Below are 22,298 nucleotides of genomic sequence, written 5' to 3'. Positions count from 1 at the left end.
CATGTAGGCCAGACCAGGTAAGGACGGCAGATTTCCTTCCCTAAAGGACATTAGTGAGCCAGATGGGTTTTTATGATGATCAACAAAGGTTTCATGGTCATCATTAGACTTTTAATTCCAGAGTTTTTTATTGAATTCAAATTCCACCATCTGCCTGGTGGGATTCAACCCCAATACCCTGGGTCTCTGGAATACTAGTCCAAAGACAATACCATTTCGCCTCTGCTTCCATAGGGAGAGTCAACACAGGCTGCAGGGTTGTTGGGAGAGGTGAGTGCATATTTAAAAGAGACTTCAGTTCCTGGAGCAGGCCACAGGCTGCAGGGTTTCTGGGAGAGGTGAGTGCATATTTAAAAGAGACTTCAGTTCCTGGAGCAGTCCACAGGCTGCAGGGTTGCTGGGAGAGGTGAGTGCATATTTAAAAGTGCTTAGTTTACAGGTCGAGTGGCAGTTGTAGACTTCACTTCCTGGAGCAGGCCACAGGCTGCAGGGTTGCTTGGAGAGGTGAGTGCATATTTAAAAGTGCTTAGTTTACAGGTCGAGTGGCAGTTGTAGACTTCACTTCCTGGAGCAGGCCACAGGCTGCAGGGTTGCTGGGAGAGGTGAGTGCATATTTAAAAGAGACTTCAGTTCCTGGAGCAGTCCACAGGCTGCAGGGTTGCTGGGAGAGGTGAGTGCATATTTAAAAGAGACTTCAGTTCCTGGAGCAGTCCACAGGCTGCAGGGTTGCTGGGAGAGGTGAGTACATATTTAAAAGTGCTTAGTTTACAGGTCGAGTGGCAGTTGTAGATTTCACTTCCTGGAGCAGGCTGCAGGGTTGCTGGGAGAGGTGAGTGCATATTTAAAAGTGCTTAGTTTACAGGTCGAGTGGCAGTTGTAGACTTCACTTCCTGGAGCAGGCCACAGGCTGCAGGGTTGCTGGGAGAGGTGAGTGCATATTTAAAAGTGCTTAGTTTACAGGTCGAGTGGCAGTTGGAGACTTCACTTCCTGGAGCGGGCCTATTGGCTCATTGGAAATCAGGCAGGGTACAAAAGGTGTGGCAGGAGTGCCTTTAGTCACAGAGTGCTGATTGGAACAGAGTGCATCTGAGTTTAGGTGAGTGACTGAGTGCTGATTGGAACAGAGTGCATCTGAGTTTAGGTGAGTGACTGAGTGCTGATTGGAACAGAGTGCATCTGAGTTTAGGTGAGTGACTGAGTTCGGGTGAGTGGCTGTGTTTTTGTTGGTGTTCGGGTTTATCCTTGAGGTTCTGTAAAAAAAAAAAAAATGTTTTTAATTATTTAAATTAATTAACTAGTTGAATATGGCTGAACAGGTGATGTGCTGTTGCTGTATGATGATGGAACTGGTGGATCCCATTGAGACCATCAGTGACCACATCTGCAGCAAGTGTTGGCTGCTCGAGGAACTTCGGCTCAGAATTGATGAGCTGGAGACTGAGCTGCACACACTGCGGCACACCAGGGAGGGGGAAAATTACCTGGACGCTTTGTTTCAGGAGGCAGTCACACCCGGTAGAATAAGTACTGTTAATTCGGACAGTGGTCAGGGACAGAGTGGTGTGACTGCAAGGGAGGCAGGTAGGGGGATCCTGAGTTTAGGAGTTGAGGAGCCTCAGCCCTTGACCTTGTCCAACAGGTATAAGGTACTTGCTCCCTGTGTGGATGAGGAAGAGGGCTGTAGGGAGGATGCGTTGACTGACCACTGCACTGTGGTACAGGAAGCCATTCAAGAGGAGGGAGCAAAAAGACAAGTGGTAGTTGTAGGGGATTCTATAATTAGGGGGATTGATGGCATCCTTTGTAAACCAGTTCGTGAGTCCCGCATGGTATGTTGCCTGCCCGGTGCCAGGGTGAGGGACATCTCTGATCGGTTTGAAAGAATTTTGGAGAGGGAGGGGGAGGATCCAGTTGTTGTGGTCCACGTTGGGACTAACAACATAGGTAAGACTAGGAAAGCGGACCTGTTTGGGGATTATCAAACACTAGGGACTAAATTAAAGAACAGGTCCTTCAGGGTAATAATCTCTGGATTACTACCCGAGCCACGTGCCAATTGGCATAGGGTTGAGAAAATTAGGGAAGTTAACACGTGGCTAAAGGAGTGGTGCGGGAAAGAGGGATTCCATTTCATGGGGCATTGGCTTCAGTACTGGGGCAGGAGGGACCTGTACCGTTGGGACGGTCTTCACCTGAACCATTCTGGGGCCAGTGTTCTAGCGAATAGGATAAATAGGTTGGTCACAAGGACTTTAAACTAGCAAGTTGGGGGGAAGGGAAGGGTAAAGCTATGGACAGTATAATGGTTAATGGAGAGCAGGGCAGCAGGCTACATGACAGGTTATTATGTAGAGATATGGGTTCAAAGACAAGGAAAATTAGGAGAAAGGGTAAGAGGAAAAATAATGTGTGAAAAGTTACTGATCAAGGTGTTAGGATTCATAAAGACATAAAAAACAGCATAAGTGTACTTTACCTGAATGCTCGTAGTATACGGAATAAGGTGAATGAGTTGATGGCGCAAATCATCGTGAATGACTATGATTTAGTGGCCATTACTGAAACATGGTTAAAAGATGGTCACGACTGGGAGTTAAATATCCAAGGGTATCAGACTATACGAAAGGATAGAATGGACGGTAAGGGCGGTGGTGTAGCTTTGTTGTTTAAGGATGGCATCCGGGCAATAGTAAGGGATGATATTGGTGCTATGGAGGACAAGGTTGAATCAATTTGGGTGGAAATCAGGAATAGTAAGGCGAAACGGTCACTGATAGGTCACTGCTCCTACTGATAGGAATAGTCTATAGGCCACCAAATAGTAACAGGATGGTAGGGCAGGCAATAAGCAAAGAAATAACGGATGCATGTAGAAATGGTACAGCGGTTATCATGGAAGATTTTAATCTGCAAGTCGATTGGTTTAACCAGGTTGGTAAAGGCAGCCTTGAGGAGGAGTTTATAGAATGTGCCCGGGATAATTTCCTGGAACAGTATGTAATGGAACCTACAAGGGCACAAGCAGTCCTAGATCTGGTCCTATGTAATGAGGCAGGATTGATGAATGATCTCATAGTTCGGGATCCTCTTGGAAGGAGCAACCACAATATGGTGGAATTTAAAATACAGATGGTGGATGACAAGGTAAAATCAAACACTAGTGTTTTGTGCTTAAACAAAGGCGATTACAATGGGATGAGAGAAAAACTAGCTAAGGTAGACTGGGAGCAAAGACTTCATGGTGAAGCAGTTAGGAACAGTGGAGAACCTTCTGAGCGATCTTTCACAGTGTTCAGGAAAGGTTCATACCGACAAAAAAGAAAGACGGTAGAAAGGGGAAAAATCGACCGTGGATATCTAAGGAGGTGAGGGAGAGTATCAAATTGAAGGAAAAAACATACAAAGTGGCAAAAATTAGTGGGAGACTAGAGGACTGGGAAGTCTTTAGGGGACAACAGAAAGCTACTAAAAAAGCTATAAGAGTAAGGTAGACTATGAAAGTAAACTTGCTCAGAACATAAAAGCAGATAGTAAAAGCTTCTACAAATATATAAGACAAAAAAGAGTGGCTAAGGTAAATATTGGTCCTTTGGAAGATGAGAAGGGAGATTTAATAATAGGAGACGGGGAAATGACTGAGGAGCTGAACAGGTTTTTTGGGTCAGTCTTCACAGTGGAAGACACAAATAACATGCCAGTGACTGATGGAAATAAAGATATGATAGGTGAGGACCTTGAGATGATTGTAATCACTAAGGAGGCAGTATTGGGCAAGCTAATGGGGCTAAAGGTAGACAAGTCTCCTGGCCCTGATGGGATGCATCCCAGAGTGTTGAAAGAGATGGCTAGGGAAATTGTAAACGCACTAGTGATAATTTATCAAAATTCACTAGACTCTGGGGTGGTCCCAGAGGATTGGAAAGTAGCAAACGTGACACCACTGTTTAAAAAAGGAGGTTGGCAGAAAGCGGGTAATTATAGGCCGGTAAGCTTAACTTCGGTTGTAGGGAAAATGCTGGAATGTATCATTAAGGAAGAAATAGCGGGGCACCTGGAGGGAAATTGTCCCATTGGGCAGACACAGCATGGGTTCATAAAGGGTAGGTCGTGTCTGACTAATTTGGTAGAATTTTTGGAGGACGTTACCAGTGCAGTAGATAACGGGGAGCCAATGGATGTGGTATATCTGGATTTCCAGAAAGCTTTTGACAAGGTGCCACACAAAAGGTTGCTGCATAAACTAAAGATGCATGGCATTGAGGGTAAATTGGTAGCATGGGTAGAGGATTGGTTAACTAACAGAAAGCAGAGAGTGGGGATAAATGGGTGTTTCTCTGGTTGGCAACCTGTAACTAGTGGGGTCCCTCAAGGATCCGTGTTGGGCCCGCAGTTGTTCACGATTTACATAGATGATTTGGAGTTGGGGACCAAGTGCAATGTGTCAAAGTTTGCAGACGACACTAAGATGAGTGGTAAAGCAAAAAGTGCAGAGGATACCGGAAGTCTGCAGAAGGATTTGGATAGGTTAGGTGAATGGGCTAGGGTCTGGCAGATGGAATTCAATGTTGCCAAGTGTGAGGTTATCCATTTTGGGAGGAATAACAGCAGAATGGATTATTATTTAAACGGTAAGATGTTAAAACATGCTGCTGTGCAGAGGGACCTGGGTGTGCTGGTGCACGAGTCGCAAAAGGTTGGTGTGCAGGTGCAACAGGTGATTAAGAAAGCTAATCGAGTTTTGTCTTTCATTGCTAGAGGGATGGAGTTCAAGACTAGAGAGGTTATGCTGCAATTGTATACGGTGTTCGTGAGGCCACATCTGGAGTATTGTGTTCAGTTTTGGTCTCCTTACCTGAGAAAGGACATGTTGGCACTGGAGGGAGTGCAGAGGAGATTCACTAGGTTGATCCCAGAGTTATGGGGATTAGATTATGACGAGAGGTTGAGTAGACTGGGACTGTATTCATTGGAGTTTAGAAGGATTCGGGGGAATCTTATTGAAACATATAAAATTATGAAGGGAATAGATAGGATAGATGTGGGCAGGTTGTTTCCACTGGTCGGGGAAAGCAGAACTAGGGGGCATAGCCTCAAAATAAGGGGAAGTAGATTTAGGACCGAGTTTAGGAGGAACTTCTTCACCCAAAGGGTTGTGAATCTCTGGAATTCCTTGCCCAGTGAAGCAGTTGAGGCTCCTCCTTTAAACGTTTTTAAGAAAAAGATAGATCCCTTTCTAAAGAATAAAGGGATTAAGGGTTATGGTGTTCGGGTCGGAAAGTGGAGCTGAGTCCACAAAGATCAGCCATGATCTCATTGAATGGCGGAGCAGGCTCGAGGGGCCAGATGGCCGACTCCTGCTCCTAGTTCTTATGTTCTTATGTTATGAAGATTACGTTTTGTTTGACAAAACTTAGTGTTTTCTGGAAGTGTAACTAATAGGGTAGATAAGGTCGCGCTGTTAAGGAAGAGTGGTGGATGCGGGTTTTTTGTATTTTCAAATTTTTATAAGGTCGCACATGAGAGGCTTCGCATCTTTAGGGGTATGAGTTGAGGATTGGCTAAGAGACCGAAAACAATAGAATAAATGTCATTTGCAGTTGTAACTAATGGATGCTTCACTGGAGCATTAAGAGACTAAATATAATGTCAAGCCACATCGGTGACAATGGATGGAAGACCAAAAGCGATAGGTATTAAGGACAGTCTTAAAGGCAGAAGGCAAGGTGGAGAAGCAGAGAGGTTTAGGGATGCTTCGGTCTGGGCAACTGAGCCGTGCGGTGGCGCAGTGGCTAGCACTGCTGTCTCATGGCACCGAGGTTCCAGGTTCCATCCTGGTGCCGGGTCACTGTCCGTGTGGAGTTTGCACATTCTCCCCGCGTTTGCGTGGGTTTCACCCCCACAACCCAAAGATGGGCCGGGTAGGTGGATTGGCCACTCTAAATCGCCCCTTAATTGGAAAAAATGAATTAGGTACTCTAAATTATAAAAAAAACAAAAGGCCTGGGCAACTGAAGGCACAGCCACTGATGGCTAAAATCAGTGATGATAAAGAGGCCAGAATTAGATAAACACAGATGAGCAGATATCGTGGGTTGTGGGGCCAATAAAGGTTACCAGGATACGGAGCAGCAAGGCCATGAAGAGCTTTGAAAAGGGCTGAGAATTGTGAAATCAAGATTTTGCTTGACTGGAGCAAATGTAGGTCAGCAAGCACAGGGGCAATCTAACTTGGTACGTGTTGACAAATGGGCTATAGGCTTTTGGATGACCTCCAATTACTGTGAGTAGCATGTGGGTGGAATGTGAGACCAGCCAGGGGTGTGTTGGATTGTCAAATCTAGAGGTAAAAAGGCATGAATGAGGATTGAATGAATATGTGGCCAGAAGCTCATCTTGGGGTGAAATCTGACACGAAGGCTGGCAACGGATTTACAACCCATATTAACAATTTAGATGAGAGAACAGTGGTTAGCACTGCTGCCTCAAAGCAGCGCTGGGAACCCAGGTTCAATTCCGGCATGGGTGACTGTGAGGAGTTTGCACATTCTCCCTGCGTCTGCGTGAATTTCCTCCGGGTGCTCCGGTTTCCTCCCACAGTCAAAAGATGTGCAGATTAGGTGGATTGTCCCCCTTAGTGTCCAAAGATCTGCAGGTTAGATTGAGTTACGGGGATAGGTGGGGTACTCTTTCGGAGAGTCAGTGTAGACCCGATAGACCGAATGTCCGCCTCCTGCACTGTAGAAATTCTATTCCAAGTTAATTGAGTGGCAGGTGGTGGCAAATGGAGTATAAATGGGGAAATATTAAATTATCCAGTTTGGTAGGAAGAAGAAAGGCAGACTTTTTAATATGATGGGAGACTAATTAATGTTTTGCAGGACAATCCTTGTACATGAATTATGTAATATGCAGTAACATTCACGCCGCACAAGTTCCAGGTAATGACCATCTCACGCAACAGAGAATCTGATAATCTCCCCTTGACATTCAAAGGCATTACCATCACTGAATTCCCCCCATTATCAACATCTTGGGGGCTTAGCTTTGATCAAAAACTTCAGTGGACCAGCCATATAAATGCTGTGGCTACAGGAGCAGGTCAGATGCTGGGAATCCTTTTTTTACAATTTTTTTGAAAAAATATTTCTTTATTCTCCTTTTTCGCATTTTCTCCCAAATTTACACCCGCCAACAATAAACAATAATCAGTAATAAACAATAATCAGTAACAAATATGTCAATCCCCATATCGATAACACCGATCCCATCCTCCCACCAAACCCAAAACATCCACCCACATGTTCACATAAACAACTGACAAAAAGGATCAGGAATCACCCATGGCCACCATTAACATGGCTACGACATCTGCCTCCGCACCCGTTTCCAACCCGGGCTGGTCCGACATCCCAAATAAGGCCTCCCGGGGCCCCGGGTGCAGTTTCATGTGCACCACTTTAGAAATTATCCTAAAACCCTCCCCCGGTAACGTTCACACACATCTTCTACTCCTTCAAAGAATCGGCTCATCCTCGCCCTCGTGAGGTGTGCTCTGTATACCACCTTCAGCTGTATCAGCCCCAACCTCACGCATGAGGTGGAGGCATTCACTGTCCGGAGCACCTCACACCAGAACTTCTCCATACCCTCTCCCAACTCCTCCTCCCACTTTGCTTTGATCCCTTCCAGCGGTGCCTTCTCCTCTTCCAAAATAGCTCCGTAGACCGCTGACACTACCCCCTTCTCCGGTCTCCCTGTCGTCAGCACCTCCTCCAGCAATGTGGAGGCCGGCACCTCCGGGAAGTTCTGTATCTCCTTTCTGGCAAAATCTCGAACCTGCATGTATCTAAACATTTCCCCCTGCTCCAGCCCATACTTCGCTTCCAGCTCCTTCAATCCTGCAAACCGACCCCCAAGAAACAAATCCTTCAGTGTCTTAATCCCCTTCTCCTCCCATTTCCGAAAATTTCCATCCCACCTCCCTGGCTCAAATCTGTGGTTCCCCCGAATCAGCATTTCCTTTGACCCTGCCCCCAACCCGAAGTGTTGGCGAAACTGCCTCCAAATTCTCAATGAAGCTATTATTACCTGACCCCCTGCACAAACTCTCCTCCATTCTGACCCACTGGGAATCAACTCCTCTTACCCAGTTCCGCACCTTCTCCACATTCGCCACCCAATAGTAATACATCAGGTTCGGAAGACCCAAACCCCCTGTCTGCCTTCCCCTCTGTCGCAGCACCTTTCTAACTCTGGCCACCTTCCCTCCCCATATGAACGACTTAATCCTTCCCTCAATCTCTGAAAAAAGCCTTTGGCAGGAAAATCGGCAGGCATTGAAAAATAAACCGAAATCGTGGCAACGCGTTCATTTTAATCGCCTGTACCCGACCCGTCAATGACAGAGGGAGACCATCCCACCTTGCCAGATCAGCTTTCACTCTCCCCACCAAATTAGAAATGTTGTACCTGCATCCCCAGATATCTAAAGTGAGTCCCTGCCCTATGGAATGGCAGCCCCCCCCCCACCCCCGGCCGAGGCACCACAAAATACTCACTCTTGTCTAGATTCAGCTTGTACCCTGAGAAAGACCCAAACACTCGAAGCAGCTCCAATATTCCCCCTATCGACACACTCTGTTCCGACACGTACAAACAGCAAGTCATCGGCATATAAGGACACCCTATGCTCTATCTACCCCCCCGCACTATTCCATTCCATACCCCCGAACTTCTTAATGCGATGGCCAACGGCTCAATCGCGAGTGCAAACAGCAGGGGGGACATAGGACATCCCTACCTAGTCCCACGGTGGAAAGAAAAGTATCTCGAGCTGATGTTGTTTGTGTGGACACTCGCCCTAGGCGCCTTATATAGTAGCTTTACCCAATTCACAAACCTTGGTCCAATCCCAAACCGCTCCAGAACCCATCAAGTACCCTCATTCTACCCGGTCGAACACCTTCTCCGCATCCAATGCCACAACTACCTCGGTTTCCTTTCCCTCTGCCGGTGCCATAACGGCGTTCAATACCCTTCTAATATTTGAAAAGAGCTGCCTCCCTTTCACGAACCCCGTCTGATTCTCACCTATCACCTTCGGGAGGCACTCCTCCAGCCTACCCGCCAGTACCTTCGCCAATACTTTTGCGTCCACATTCAGAAGTGATATCGAACAGTACCTTCGGCCCTCGATGTTGTGCCGTGCTTTGTCCGAAACCAAGATCAAGCTATCCCACTCCCTGTCAGTGAGGAGTGATTGAAGAATGGAACACAGTCTGGGATATGATGTGGGCTGTAATGATTTGGATAAACTGAAATTTATGGACAGTAGCAGATAAAGGCAGATCAAGACATCGCTGGAGTAAATAAAGCTGTGGGCAGAAAAAAGACAAAATGACTGTTTCAGTTGTAGATGGTATGATAGGCCTATACGATCCACACTCCTATCTTTTTTTAGCTGCAGGGAAATCGATGCCTGCCCCAAGGTTTGTGGCAACATCCCCTTCCCTATCGCCTCTTCAAACATCCCCACCATCAGGGGTGCCAGCTTATCCTTGAATTTTTTATAATATTCCACTGGAAACCCAACCGGTCCTGCCATCTTCCCCGACTGCATCCTCCCAATCGCATCCTTTATCTCCTGCTCCGCTATCGCTCCTTCTAATGTAGCCCTGTCCCCCTCCCCTAACCTTGGGTACTCCAACCCATCTAGAAATTCCTGCATCTCATGATCTCCCCTGGGTGGCTCTGACCTGTACAGCCTCTCATAAAATTCATCAAAAACCTTGTTCATCAGATTCGGCGCCACCACCAACTTCCCTGCCCTATCCTCACCTGCACATTTCCCCTTACCGCTGCCTCCCTCCGGAGCTGACCTGCTAACAGACATGCTAACATGCCTTATCTCCATGTTCGTAAACTGTACCCCTTGCTCGTCTCAGTTGGTGCACCGCCTTCCTAATAGATAATCGTTCAAAGCTCGCCTGTAGTTCCTTCCTCTTTTCCAGCTTTGCTGGGTCCCCATCCTCTGCACAACTCCAATCTACCTCCAACATCTCATCTATTACCCTCTGCCGCTCCAACCTCTCCTCTTTGTTCACCCTGGCCTTAAACGAGATCACATCCCCCCTCACCACCGCCTTTAGAGCCTCCCAGACGACTGCCTTCGACACTTCACCCGTATAGTTGAAACTTACATATTCCTTAATTATCTTTTCAATTTTGTCACAGAACACTTGGTTCCCCCAAAAGTCCCACATCTAACTTCCACCCCGGCCTCTGCGCTACCCCCTTATCCAGCACCATATCCACCCAATGCGGAGCATGATCTGACACTGCAATTGCCGAGTATTCCGACCCCTTAACCCCAGCCAACAAAGCCTTCCCCACCACGAAAAAGTTGATCCGCGAATATACCTTATCGACAGATGAGAAAAACAAGTACTCCCGTTCCCTCGGGTGCAGAAACCTCCAAGGGTCCACCCCCCCCCCCCATTTCCACCATTAGCCCAGCTAACGCCTTCGCCCCCCCGCCCGATGAGACCAGTGAGCGCGGCCGTCACCTGTCCAACCTTGGCTCCTGCACCAAGTTCCAGTCCACCCCCACTATCAGTTTGTGTGTGTCCAAGTCTGGGATGGCTCCAAACACCTTTGCGAATCCCACATTGTCCCAATTGGGGCCATATACACTTACCAGCGCCACTAACCTCTCCTCCAGCGCCCCTGTCACAATCACATACCTACCCCTCTGATCTGCCACCACCTTCTCCATCTGGAAGCGTACTTTTTTGCTGACCATTACCGCTACCCCTCGAGCCCTTCCATCAAATCCAGAGTGAAACACCTGACTAACCCAGCCCTTTTTAAGTCTCACCTGGTCTTTCACCCCCAAGTGAGTCGCCTGCAGCATTGCTGCATCTGCTTTCAGACTTTTAAGATGCGCAAGCACTCTTGACCGGTCCCCTAACCCCCTCACGTTCCACGTGACTATCCTAACTGGGGGTCTCTCACCCCCCCCCGTCCCACCCTTATCCACCATCGTCATACCACCGGGCCCTGCCCTATAAGCCTGACCGCCCCTATCCATTATTAACATCGAACCCCTTCTCTCCCCCCCCCCCCCCCCCCCCGCTACATTTCCTCTTGAAAAAACATCTCCCGGCATCAATCCCCCCCCCCCCTCTCTCGCCTCGTAGGCCCATCGAAACCTGCCAACCAGGCTGCAATGTTCGCAGCCCTCCTCTCACCTCACCTCCGTTCACTAGCCGACTTTAGTTAGCTAGCACGGGTGGCTCCCCCCCCGCCAAGATATACCGTCCCATCCCACCCAGTCCCAGAGAAAGAAACAACAAAAACAACAATCCAACCCATACAATTCACTAAACTAAGATATAACTGTCGCAACACAGAATGCCAATCAACCCAACTAATAACTTGAACTCTGTAACAATGTGAAGAGAAGTAAATTATAATACACGTCAGTAAAAATAAAGTTATACCATTTATACATTTTCCAGCTCCCCAATCACAGTCCACAGTCTCTCTTCCAGCTCTGCTCCTCATGTCTGTCCCAAGCCTCCTGCCCTCACGCACACCTCAGCCGCCTCCGTTGTCTCGAAATAAAAGCCTTTGGCACCATACGTCACCCTCACCTTCGCCGGGTATACCATACCAAATCGCACCCCCTTCTTGTACAGTGCCGCCTTCACTCATCATAGAATTTACAGTGCAGGAGGCCATTCAGCCCATCGAGTCTGCACTAGCTCTTGGAAAGAGCACCCTACCCAAGGTCAACACCGCCACCCTATCCCCATAACCCAGTAACCCCACCCAACACTAAGGGCAATTTTGGACACTAAGGGCAATTTATCATGACCAATCCACCTAACCTGCACATCTTTGGACTGTGGGAGGAAACCGGAGCACCCGGTGGAAACCCACGCACACACGGGGAGGATGTGCAGACTCCGCACAGACAGTGACCCACGCCAGAATCGAACCTGGGACCCTGGAGCTGTGATGCAATTGTGCTATCCACAAGGCTACCGTGCTGCCCAACGCTGCTCGTCTTTTTGCCAACTCCACCGTCAAGTCCTGGTAGATCCGAACTCCGGCACCATCCCACTGCACCTCACCCTTCTGCTTCGCCCAGCTTAACACCTTCTCCTTCATGAAATGAAATGAAAATGAAAATCGCTTATTGTCACAAGTAGGCTTCAAATGAAGTTACTGTGAAAAGCCCCTAGTCGCCACATTCCGGCGCCTGTTCGGGGGGGCTGTTACGGGAATCGAACCGTGCTGCTGGCCTTCCTTGGTCTGCTTTCAAAGCCAGCGATTTAGCCCTGTGCTAAACAGCCCCACTCATGCAGTACTTATGGAAACAGATGATTACTGCTCTTGGCGGCTCATTCACTTTGGGCTTCGGCCTTAACGACCTATGAGCTCGGTCCAGTTCGTACTGAGAGGGGTTCTCACCCTCCCCCATCAGCTCCGCCAACTTCTTAGCGAAATACTCTGTTGGCCTTGGGCCCTCTGTCCCTTTGGGCAAGCACACCATTCTTAGATTGTGCCGCCTCGAGCGGTTCTCCAAGTCCTCAAGCTTTGCTCGGAGCCCTCTGTTGACCTCCACTGCCCTCTGCAGCTCGTCCCCCATCGAGGTGAGCTGGTTGCTGTGCTGCGACGCGGCCTCCTCCACTTCCTTCATTTTCTCGTCCTGCTCTCTCACCTCCGCAGATGTCTTTGCCACAGTTACTCTCACCGGGGCGTTTGCCTCCTCCACCAATGCCTTCAATGTGACCGCCATCTCCTTCCTCAAAGCCTCCATGTGCCTTGCAAACTGCTTTTCTAGCTCCACCGCCATCACCTCGGTCATCTTCTCCACTGTAAGTAGTGCGGCCCCACCATGCAGTCCGGCCTCCGCCATCTTGTCAGCACTTTTGCTCGTCTTCTCATTCAACAGCGAGCCCGCGTTTCCTCCCTTCCTCGACGCTGCTTTTCGCATCCTTTAACGGCTTATTATTTTTCCCTTTATCACTCTTCCTTCCTTCTTCAATCTCTAATTTCTTTAAAACTTCTTTCTCTTCTTTTTTTTGGTATACCTCCAGAATTTCCCTGGGACCGGGCTCCGCCTTCTTACCACATTCTAGGCGGGAGCCATCCGATGTCGGACACCTCACCTACATCGCGCCCTGGCTTCGGGCCTGCCGCCTCGGGCTCCGCTTGGCTCCGCCCCCGCTGCTTCCTTCAAGTTTTCAGGAGAGAGAAAAAACAGAAAATGTTTTCTCCTTTCCTCTCCATGCTCTTTGAGCCCTTCGGCTTTCAGGATGCTCCTCGGGGAACAAGTCGCGATCCCCGCTCCCCCTCCGCGTGCAGCGGCCCTGCCGAACCCACCGGGACCAGTCTCTCCCCTCCCGCCGTTCAACCCTCCCGCTCCGTGAAACGGAGCCTTGATGCTAGCACAGGGCAAGGGAGGCAGGGCCAACCCGGAGAGGTTTATTTCTTCAAAGAAATCTGCGGGGAACCCCCCCCCCCCGAAAAAGCCCGCGATATCGCGGACCGGCAGGAGCTTCTGAAAGTGGCCACTCCGCTCACAGGCGCCACCGGAAGTCAGATGCTGGGAATCCTGTGGCAAGTAATTTGTCTCCCAATTTCCCCAAAGCCTGACAACCACTTAAAAAGTATATGGGGATGGATGAAAAAGTGGTGTTATCGAGAAAATTAGCCATGTTCCTTTCAAACGGTAGAGCAGGCTAAAGGGCCATGTAGCAAACATCTATTTCTTACAGTCTTCAGTCGATTGCCAAGCCCAAAAGTTTTGAAGGTAGGTTTCATGCTTCACCAGCAGTGAAATGAACTGTTAAAAAGGATATAAATGTAAAGATTTTTTTTTTTTTTAAATTCATGGTGGTGTGTGCTTGGAGAGGAACCTGCAGGTAGAGTCTGTGTCCCCATGAATCAGCTGCCCTTGTCCTTGTAAGTGGTGGAATTCGCAGGTTTGGAAGGTGATGTTGAAGGAGGATTGATGAGTTACTGAAGTGCATCTTGTAAATGGTACACATGGCTGCTACTGTGCATTGGTGCGGAATGACGTAAATGTTGATGGTGGTGGATGGGGTGCCAATCAAGTGGGCTGCTTTGTCCTGGATGGTGACGAGCCTCTTACTTTTGTTGAAGGTGCACTCATCCTGGCAAGTGAAGGATATTGCATCATACACCTAACATGAGCCTTGTAGATGGTGGACAGGCTTTGGGGGGGTGGGGGGGTTGCGTTAAGGAGGTGGGTTACTCTGTAGAATTCCTAGCCTCTTACTCGCTCTTGTAACCACAATATTTGTATGGGTAGTCCAATTCAGTTTGTGACAATGGTAACCTCAGAATATTGGTCGTGGGGGATTCAGCAATGGTAAAGCCATTGAATGTTAAGGATAGTTGGTGAGATTCTCTTTTGCTGGAGTTAGTCATTGCCCAGTACTTGTATGTCCCAAATGTTACCTGATACTGAGTCCCAGCCTGATTATTGTCTAGGTCTTGCAGCACATGGACAAAGGCTGCTTCAGTATCTGAGGAGTGGCAAATGGTGCTAAACATTGTGCATCATCAATGAACATCCCCACTTCTGAGCTGATGATAGAGGGAAGATCATTGGTGACGCAGCTGAAGATGGTTAGGCCTAGGGAGCTACTGTGAGGAACACATGGCGATTTCCTGGAGCTGGAACAATTGCAACCATTTTCCTTTGTGCTAGGTATGACTCCGTAGTTCCCTTTTTGCCAGAACTCCTTGATGCTATGCTCGGGCAAAGGCTGTCTTGTTGTCCTAGGCAGTCGCTTTCAGCTCTACTCTGAGCTCTTTTGTCCTTCTGGATCAAGATTGTAATGAGGCAGTCACAATGAGTGCCAGTGAGCAGGTTATTACTGAGGAAGTGCTGCTTGATTGCACTGTCATCGACACCTTCCATCACTTTGGTGATTATCAAGAGTGGACTGATTGGGTGGTAATTGGTCAGTTGGATTTGTCCTGCATCATGTGTACAGGGTATACCCGGGCAATTTTACCTATTTTTTGTTAATTTAAGGGATGTGGGCTTCACTGCCTAGGCATCTATTGCTTATCCCAAATTTCCCTTGAGCTGGTGGAGAGGTACCACAGTAAAACGCTGCAGTCCCTGTGGTGTCGGTACACCCACAGTGCTGTTAGGGAGGGAGTTCCAGGATTTCAACCTGAGCGAGTGATAGAACGGTGATATATTTGGTAGTTGCAGCTAGTGGTGTTCCCTTGTGCTTGCTGCCCAAGGAACTTGGTGAGTCCCTGCAATGTATCTTGTAGATGGTACGTACGGCTGCCACTGTGCATCGGCACTGGAGGAAGTGAATGTTTAAGGGCTCAAAGCCTTTGCAGTGTCCAGTGCCTTTAGCAGTTTCTTGATATCATGTGGAGTGAATCATATTGGCTGAAGGCTGGCATCTAGTGATACCGGGGACCTTAGGAAGAGGCCGAGGTGGATCACTCGGCATTTCTCGCAGAAGGTTCTTGCAAATGCTTCAGCTTTATCTTTTGCACTGATGTGCTGGCTCCCCAGTCATTGAAGATGGGGATATTTGTGGAGCCTTCTCCTGCTAGTTGTTTAATTGACTGCTACCATTGTGACAGAAGTGCACAGCTTAGATCTGATCTGTTGGTTGTGGGATCGTCTAACTCTGTGTATTTTGCATGCTGCTTCCGCTGTTTAGCATGCAACTAGTCCTGCGTTGTAGCTTCAGCAAATTGGCGCCTCATTTTTACGATATGCCTGGTCTTACTCCTGGCATGCTCTCCTGCATTCTTCATCGAGCCAGGGTTGATCCCTTGGCTTTGTAAAAATGGTGAGGGAGCAGGGGTATGAGGTTACAGATTGGGGGTGTATAAAATTCTGCAGCAGCTGATGGCCCACAGTACCTCATTGGCACCCAGTTTTGAATTGTGCTATCTGTTTGAAATCTGTCCCATCGAGTACAGTGGTAGTGCCACACCATACAATGGGACATATCCCTCATGTGTAGGTGGGACTTTGTCTCATAGAGTCATAGAGGTTTACAACATGGCAACAGGCCCTTCGGCCCAACTTGTCCTTGCCGCCCAGTTTTTACCACTAAGCTGGTCTCCACAATGATTGTGCAGTGGTCACTCATAGCAATACTATCATGGACAGGTGGATCTGCAACAGGTAAATTGGTGAGGACGAAGTTAAATAAATAGCTTCTGCATCTTGGTGTTCTCACCGCCTGCCGCAGACCCAGACTAGCAGCTATGTGCTTTAAGACTCAGCCAGCTTAGTCGGTAGTGGTGCTACTAGACATTGAAATCAATCACCCAGAGTAAATTCTGTGCTCTTGCCACCAACAATGCTTCTTCGAATTGACGTTCAACACGGAAGAGAACTGATTCATCACCCGGTAAGCATGGTAGGTGGTAATCAGCAGGAGGATTCCCTCCCATGTTGGACCTGATGTCGTGAGACTGCATGGGGTCTGGAATCAATATTGAGAACTCCCAGGGCAACTGTCCAGACTGTATACCACTGTACCACCGCCTCTGGTGGTCTGTTCTGCAAGTGGGATGGTGATGATCGTGTCTGGCATTGTCATACTCATGGAATCATACCTTATAAACATTGTCAAGCTGCTGCTTAATAAGTCTGTGGGGCAGCTCTCCTAATATTAGCACAAGCAGCCAGATGTTCATAAGGAGAAGTAGGGTCGACAGAGCTGGGTTTGCCATTATCGTTTCTGGTGCTTGAGTCAATGCCAGGTGGTCCGTCCAGTTTCATTCCTTTTAGACTTTGACGTGGTTTGATGCAACTGAGTGGTTTGCTGGGCATTTCAGAGGGCAGTCGAGAGTCAACAATGTTGCTGTGGATCGAGAGTAACATTTCGGCCAGACCAGGTAAGGGGGTCAGATTTCCTTCCTTGAAGGACATTAGAGAACCAGATGGAGATTTATTTTCTGACAATTGATAATGTGATAGCTATTAGACTAGCTTTTAATTCCAGATTTAGTAATTTATAGATTCATAGAATTTACAGAAGTGCAGAAGGAGGCCATTCGGCCCATCGAGTCTGCACTGGCTCTTGGAAAGAGCACCCTACCCAACCGCACACCTCCACCCTATCCCCATAACCCAGTTACTCCACCCAACACTAAGGGCAATTTTGGACACTTAAGGGCAATTTAGCATGGCCAGTCCACCTAACCTGCACATCTTTGGACTGTGGGAGGAAACCGGAGCACCCGGAGGAAACCCACGCACACACGGGGAGAACGTGCAGACTCCGCACAAGCCAGGAATCGAACCTGGGACCCTGGAGCTGTGAAGCAATTGTGCTAATCACTATGCTACCGTGCTGCCCAATTGACTTTAAATTTGAACCCATGTTGCATCCAGTGACATCACCACCATGCATGCCACTGCCCCCCTATATCATCTCGTCCCACAGCCGATCAAATGACTATTGTTCCTTTGCACATCAATTTGAATATTACATCTAATGGTACCCCCCTTTATCTAATTTTATTGATCTTCTAGTTGAAGCTGGGTAGAATACATTTTGGCTTGTAATTGTGAACAGTGACTGAACCTGAAGTTACTTTACTGCTAGTGGAGGCAAGAACAGGAGTGGGCAATTTCACCCCTCCATACGAGTGAAATACAGCAAATGCTAGAAATGTGAAACCAAACAGAAAATGCTGCAAATACTCAGCAATTCAGGCAGCACCTGGAGAGAGGGGAACAGAATTGAATTATCAGGTCAGTGACCTAATTCCAATGAAAGATCACTGACCTGAAATAATAGCTTTCTGTCCCCAAGAGTATTTCCAGCATTTACTGTCTTCACTCCCCTCTTGATTCTGCCATTTAATTTCATTATCGGTGATCTGTACCTGAACCCCATTTATTTGCTCTTCTGCACATCGTTTAATACCCTTTCCTAATCACACAATCCATCGATTTCAGACATTAAAATTTCAATTGACCTAGCATGTACAGTCATTCAATGGGAGTGCGTTCGCAATTTCTGCCCTGTATGTGAGCAGTGTTTCCTGATATCACTCGAAACTTGGTATATAATTCTCTATTACATTTTGCAGTGGAAAGTTCAGTACACGTCCCTGATAGACACCAATTTGAGAACAAATCATTTCAAGAGTTGTATAAAAGAGATTTCCTTCAACTTATGCAGTATTATAATTTACTTGCATTCATAGCGTTAATAAGTGAACAGTTTTTCAACAATATTTTATCCCTCCTGTTTCTCTGATTCACAGGCTCCAGATAGACATGGTTACACAGCACTCCTGTCAGCAATCTACGAGGGACATGTAGACTGTGTGAAATTCCTGGTGTCCAAGGTAGGTATAGCATGTTTGACCATAAGACATAGAATCAGAATTAGGCCATTGGGCCCATCGAGTCTGCTCCGCCATTTAATTGTGGCTGATATTTTTCTCATCCCCTTCTCCTGCCTTCTCCTTATAACCCCTGATCCCATTATTAATCAAGAACCTATCTATCTCTGTCTTAAAGACACTCAGTGATTCGGCCTCCACAGCCTTCTGCGGCGAAGTGTTCCACGGATTCACCACCCTCTGGCTGAAGAAATTCCTCCTCATCTCTGTTTCAAAGGATCGTTCCTTTAGTCTAAGGTTGTGCCCTCGGGTTCTAGTTTTTCCTACAAGTGGAAACATCCTCTCCATGTCCACTCTATCCAGGCCTCACAGTATCCTGTAAGTTTCAATAAGATACCCCCTCAACCTTCTAAACTCCCAACAAGTACAGACCCAGAGTCCTCACCCACTCCTCATATGGCAAACTCTTCATTCCAGGAATCATTCTTGTGAACCTCCACTGGACCCTTTCCAAGGCCAGCTCATCCCTCCTTAGATACGGGGCCCAAAACAATACTCCAAATGGGGTCTGACCAGAGACTTGTACAACCTCAGAAGCACATCCCTCCTCTTGTATTCTCGCCCTCTCTCCATGAATGCTAACACTGCATTTGCCTTCCTAACTGAACCTGCTCGTTGACCTTAAGAGAATCCTGAACTAGGACTCCGAAGTTCTTTTGTGCTTCTGATTTCCTGAACCTTTTCCCATTTAGAAAATAGTCTGTGCCTCCATTCTTCCCACCAAAGTGCATAACCTCACACTATTCCACATTGTATTCCATCTGCCACTTCTTTGCCCACTCTCCTAGCTTGTCCAAATCCTTCTGCAGCTCTCTGCTTCCTCAATACTACCTGTCCCTCTGCAGATCTTTTTATCTTCTGCAAACTTAGCAACAGGGTGGCACAGGGCACAGTGGTTAGCACTGCTACCTCTCGGCTCCAAGGACCTGGGTTCAATTCCGGCCTCAGCTGACTGCCTGTGTGGAGTTTGCTTTATCTCCCCGTGTCTGCATGGATTTCCTCAGGGCGCTCCGGTTTCCTCCCACAGTCCAAAGATGTGCAGGTTTGGTGGACCGGCCATGCTAAATTGCCCCTTAGAATCCAAAACGTTGGTGGCAATGGTTAGCACTGCTGTCTACGGCGCTGAGGACCCGGGTTCAATCCGGGCCACGGGTCACTGTTTGTGTGGAGTTTGCACATTCTCCCGTGACTGCAACCCAAAGGTGTGCAGTTTAGGCGATTGGCCACGCTAAATAACCCCTTAACTTGAGAAAAACATTATTCGGTACTTTAAATTTTTTATAAAAGGAAAAGAAAAAGAGTCCAAAAGGTTAGGTGGGGTTACTGTGTTACGGGGATAGGGTGCAGGCATGGCATAAGTAGGGTGCTCTTTCCAAGGGGCAAAGCAGACTCGATGGGCCGAATGGCCTCCTGCACTGTAAATTCGATGATTCTATTAACACTGCCCTCAGTTTCTTCTTCCAGATGGTTAATGTATATTGTGAAAAGTTTGGTCCCAACACACCTGGGTGGGCAAAGGCCTAAAGAATGGTCAGATACACTGATTACATCACTGTTGCCTTGATAAAAGGCCAGCAGGTGTAGTCAGTATGTATGTAAACTCGAGTGATCTTCGACTAGACACATTTACAATTCTAGCAGCCCTTGAATTTTGGCTGCATGCTTTTTTAGCTGTCTAGCGCATTATTTTGAGTATATTTTGAGGTACAAGTTAAAGACTTAAATCTCCATACAATCATCTACTGCTCTCAGTCCTTTAAAGGATCTAATGCATGTTTATTGCCCATTGTCAAAGGAGGGAAAGTCGGTGACTCCATTGTCGGGCTATTTTATGAATGACTGAGATTTTATCACATGTTTGGTGTTTTCTATTGTGAGGTTATGGGAGAAAGTTGAAAATTAGTGACTTGTTTTAAGTGACTTTTTGTAGTGATACCTGATATCAAAAAAATGCAACCCGAAGCTCCCTCGTGTTGCTATGCGAGTGGAAACTTGTCTGTAGCAAGAATTTGGTCATAATTTCACAAAGTTCTTAATGCACATGATGACTCAATTATTTATGATTGCCGTGGATCCTGTTATTTAAGGTGTGATTCACAAAGGCATTCCAATTGCTTTAAATGACATTTCAATGTCCTGAACTCCTTCACAAAACCTCCTCTCATCATCCTTTTACAATAAATAAATGGTAACTAAAGAAGGCAACGCACTGGACTGCTTTTACACAGCACGCAAAATGAAGATGAGTACTTAGCAGAAAAAAGCACTCCAGATCCTAGTCACATGGTCTATACAAGGATTGAAATTTTGCTGGATAGCTACACTAAATTCTAAATGTCGCCACAGTCCCAGAGGACCATAGACTGCTCTCCCCTTTGAGAGCTGACTGGTGGTTGTTTAACCTGAGGATCACCACACCTCAGGTGAGGGACAAGGTAGAGAAGACGGGGTCTTGTGGACGTCGCTGGTTAGACCAGCATTTATTGTCCATCCCTAGTTGCCCTTGAGATGGTGTTGGTGTGCTGCCTTCTTGAACCGCTGCAGTCCCAAAGTCTAAGTACACCCACAGTGCTATTAGGGAGGGAGTTCCAGGATTTTGACCCAGCAACGGTGAAGGAACGGAGAAACATTTCCAAGTCAGGGTGGTGAGTAACTTGGCGAGGGACCTCCAGTTGGTGATGTTCCCAGGTATCTGTTGCTCTTCTAGATGGTACTTACTGCTCGTGGGTTTGGGTGATGCTGCCTAAGGGCACTTGGTGTGTTCCTGCAGTGCATCTTGTAGATGGTACACACGGCTGCCATAGTTCGTCGGTGGTGGAGGGATTGAATGTTTGTGGAAGGAGGAACAATCAAGCGGGCTGCTTTGTCCTGGATGGTGTCGAGCTTCTTGAGTGTTGTTGGAGCTGCACTCATCCAGGCAAGTGGAGAGTATTCCATTATACTCCTGTCCTGTGCCTTGCAGATGTGGATAGGCTTTGGGGGTTCAGGAGGTGCATTACTCACTGTAGGATTCCTAGCTTTTGACTTGTTCTGGTAGCCACAGTATTAATATGATTAGTCCAGTTCAGTTTCTGATCAATGGTAACCCCCCAAGATGTTGATTGTGGGGAATTCAGCAATGGTAATGCCATTGAATGTCATGGGGTGGTGGTTAGATCCTCTCTTGTAGGAGATGGTCTTTGTCTGGCACTTGTGTGGCGTGAATGTAACTTGCCACTTGTCAGCCCAAGCCTGGATATTGTCCCAGTCTAGCTCAATTTGGACATGGACTGCTTCATTATCTGAGGAGTCGGGAATGGTGCTGAACATTGTGCAATCATCTGCGAACATCCTCACTTCTGACCTTATGATGGAAGGGAGGTCATTGATGAAGCAGCTGAAGATGGTTGGGCCTAAGATACTACCCTGAGGAACTCCTGCAGTGATGACTTCCAACCATCTTCCTTTATGTCAGGTATGACTCCAACCAGCGGAGGGTTTCCCCCTGATTCCCATTGACTCCACTTTAGCTCAAGCTCCTTGATGCCACACTCGGTCAAATGTTGCCTTGATGTCAAAGGCAGTCACTCTCACCTCACCTCTAGCTCTTTTTTCCATATTTCAACCAAGGTTGTAATGAGGTCAGGAGCTGAGTGACCCTGGGAGAACCCAAACTGAGCATCTATGAGCAGGTTATTGCTGAGTAAGTGCTGCTTGATAGCACTGTTGATAACTCCTTCCATCATTTTGCTGATGATCGAAAGTGGACTGAAGGAGCGGTATTTGGCCGGGTTGGATTTGTCCTGTTTCTTGTCTATTGGACACACATGGGCAATTTTACATTGCCGGGTAGATGCCAGTGTTGTAGCTGTATT

At 47.5% G+C, this 22,298-nt stretch overlaps 1 protein-coding gene across 1 annotated transcript in view; it reads left to right on the top strand.

Moving 5' to 3' along the window:
• Positions 1-22,298, top strand: part of mtpn (myotrophin) — a 96,255-nt gene that overhangs the window by 54,112 nt on the left and 19,845 nt on the right. Inside the window, exon 3 of the mRNA XM_072485360.1 lies at positions 18,304-18,387. Within this exon, the coding sequence (XP_072341461.1) occupies positions 18,304-18,387 (84 nt within the window). The remainder of the gene's footprint in view (positions 1-18,303; positions 18,388-22,298) is intronic.

This window comes from Scyliorhinus torazame, chromosome 19, assembly GCF_047496885.1.
Source record: "Scyliorhinus torazame isolate Kashiwa2021f chromosome 19, sScyTor2.1, whole genome shotgun sequence".
Classification (NCBI taxonomy): domain Eukaryota; kingdom Metazoa; phylum Chordata; class Chondrichthyes; order Carcharhiniformes; family Scyliorhinidae; genus Scyliorhinus; species Scyliorhinus torazame.
Note: the sequence above shows the minus strand (reverse complement) of the source record. Positions and strands in the feature narration are given on the sequence as shown.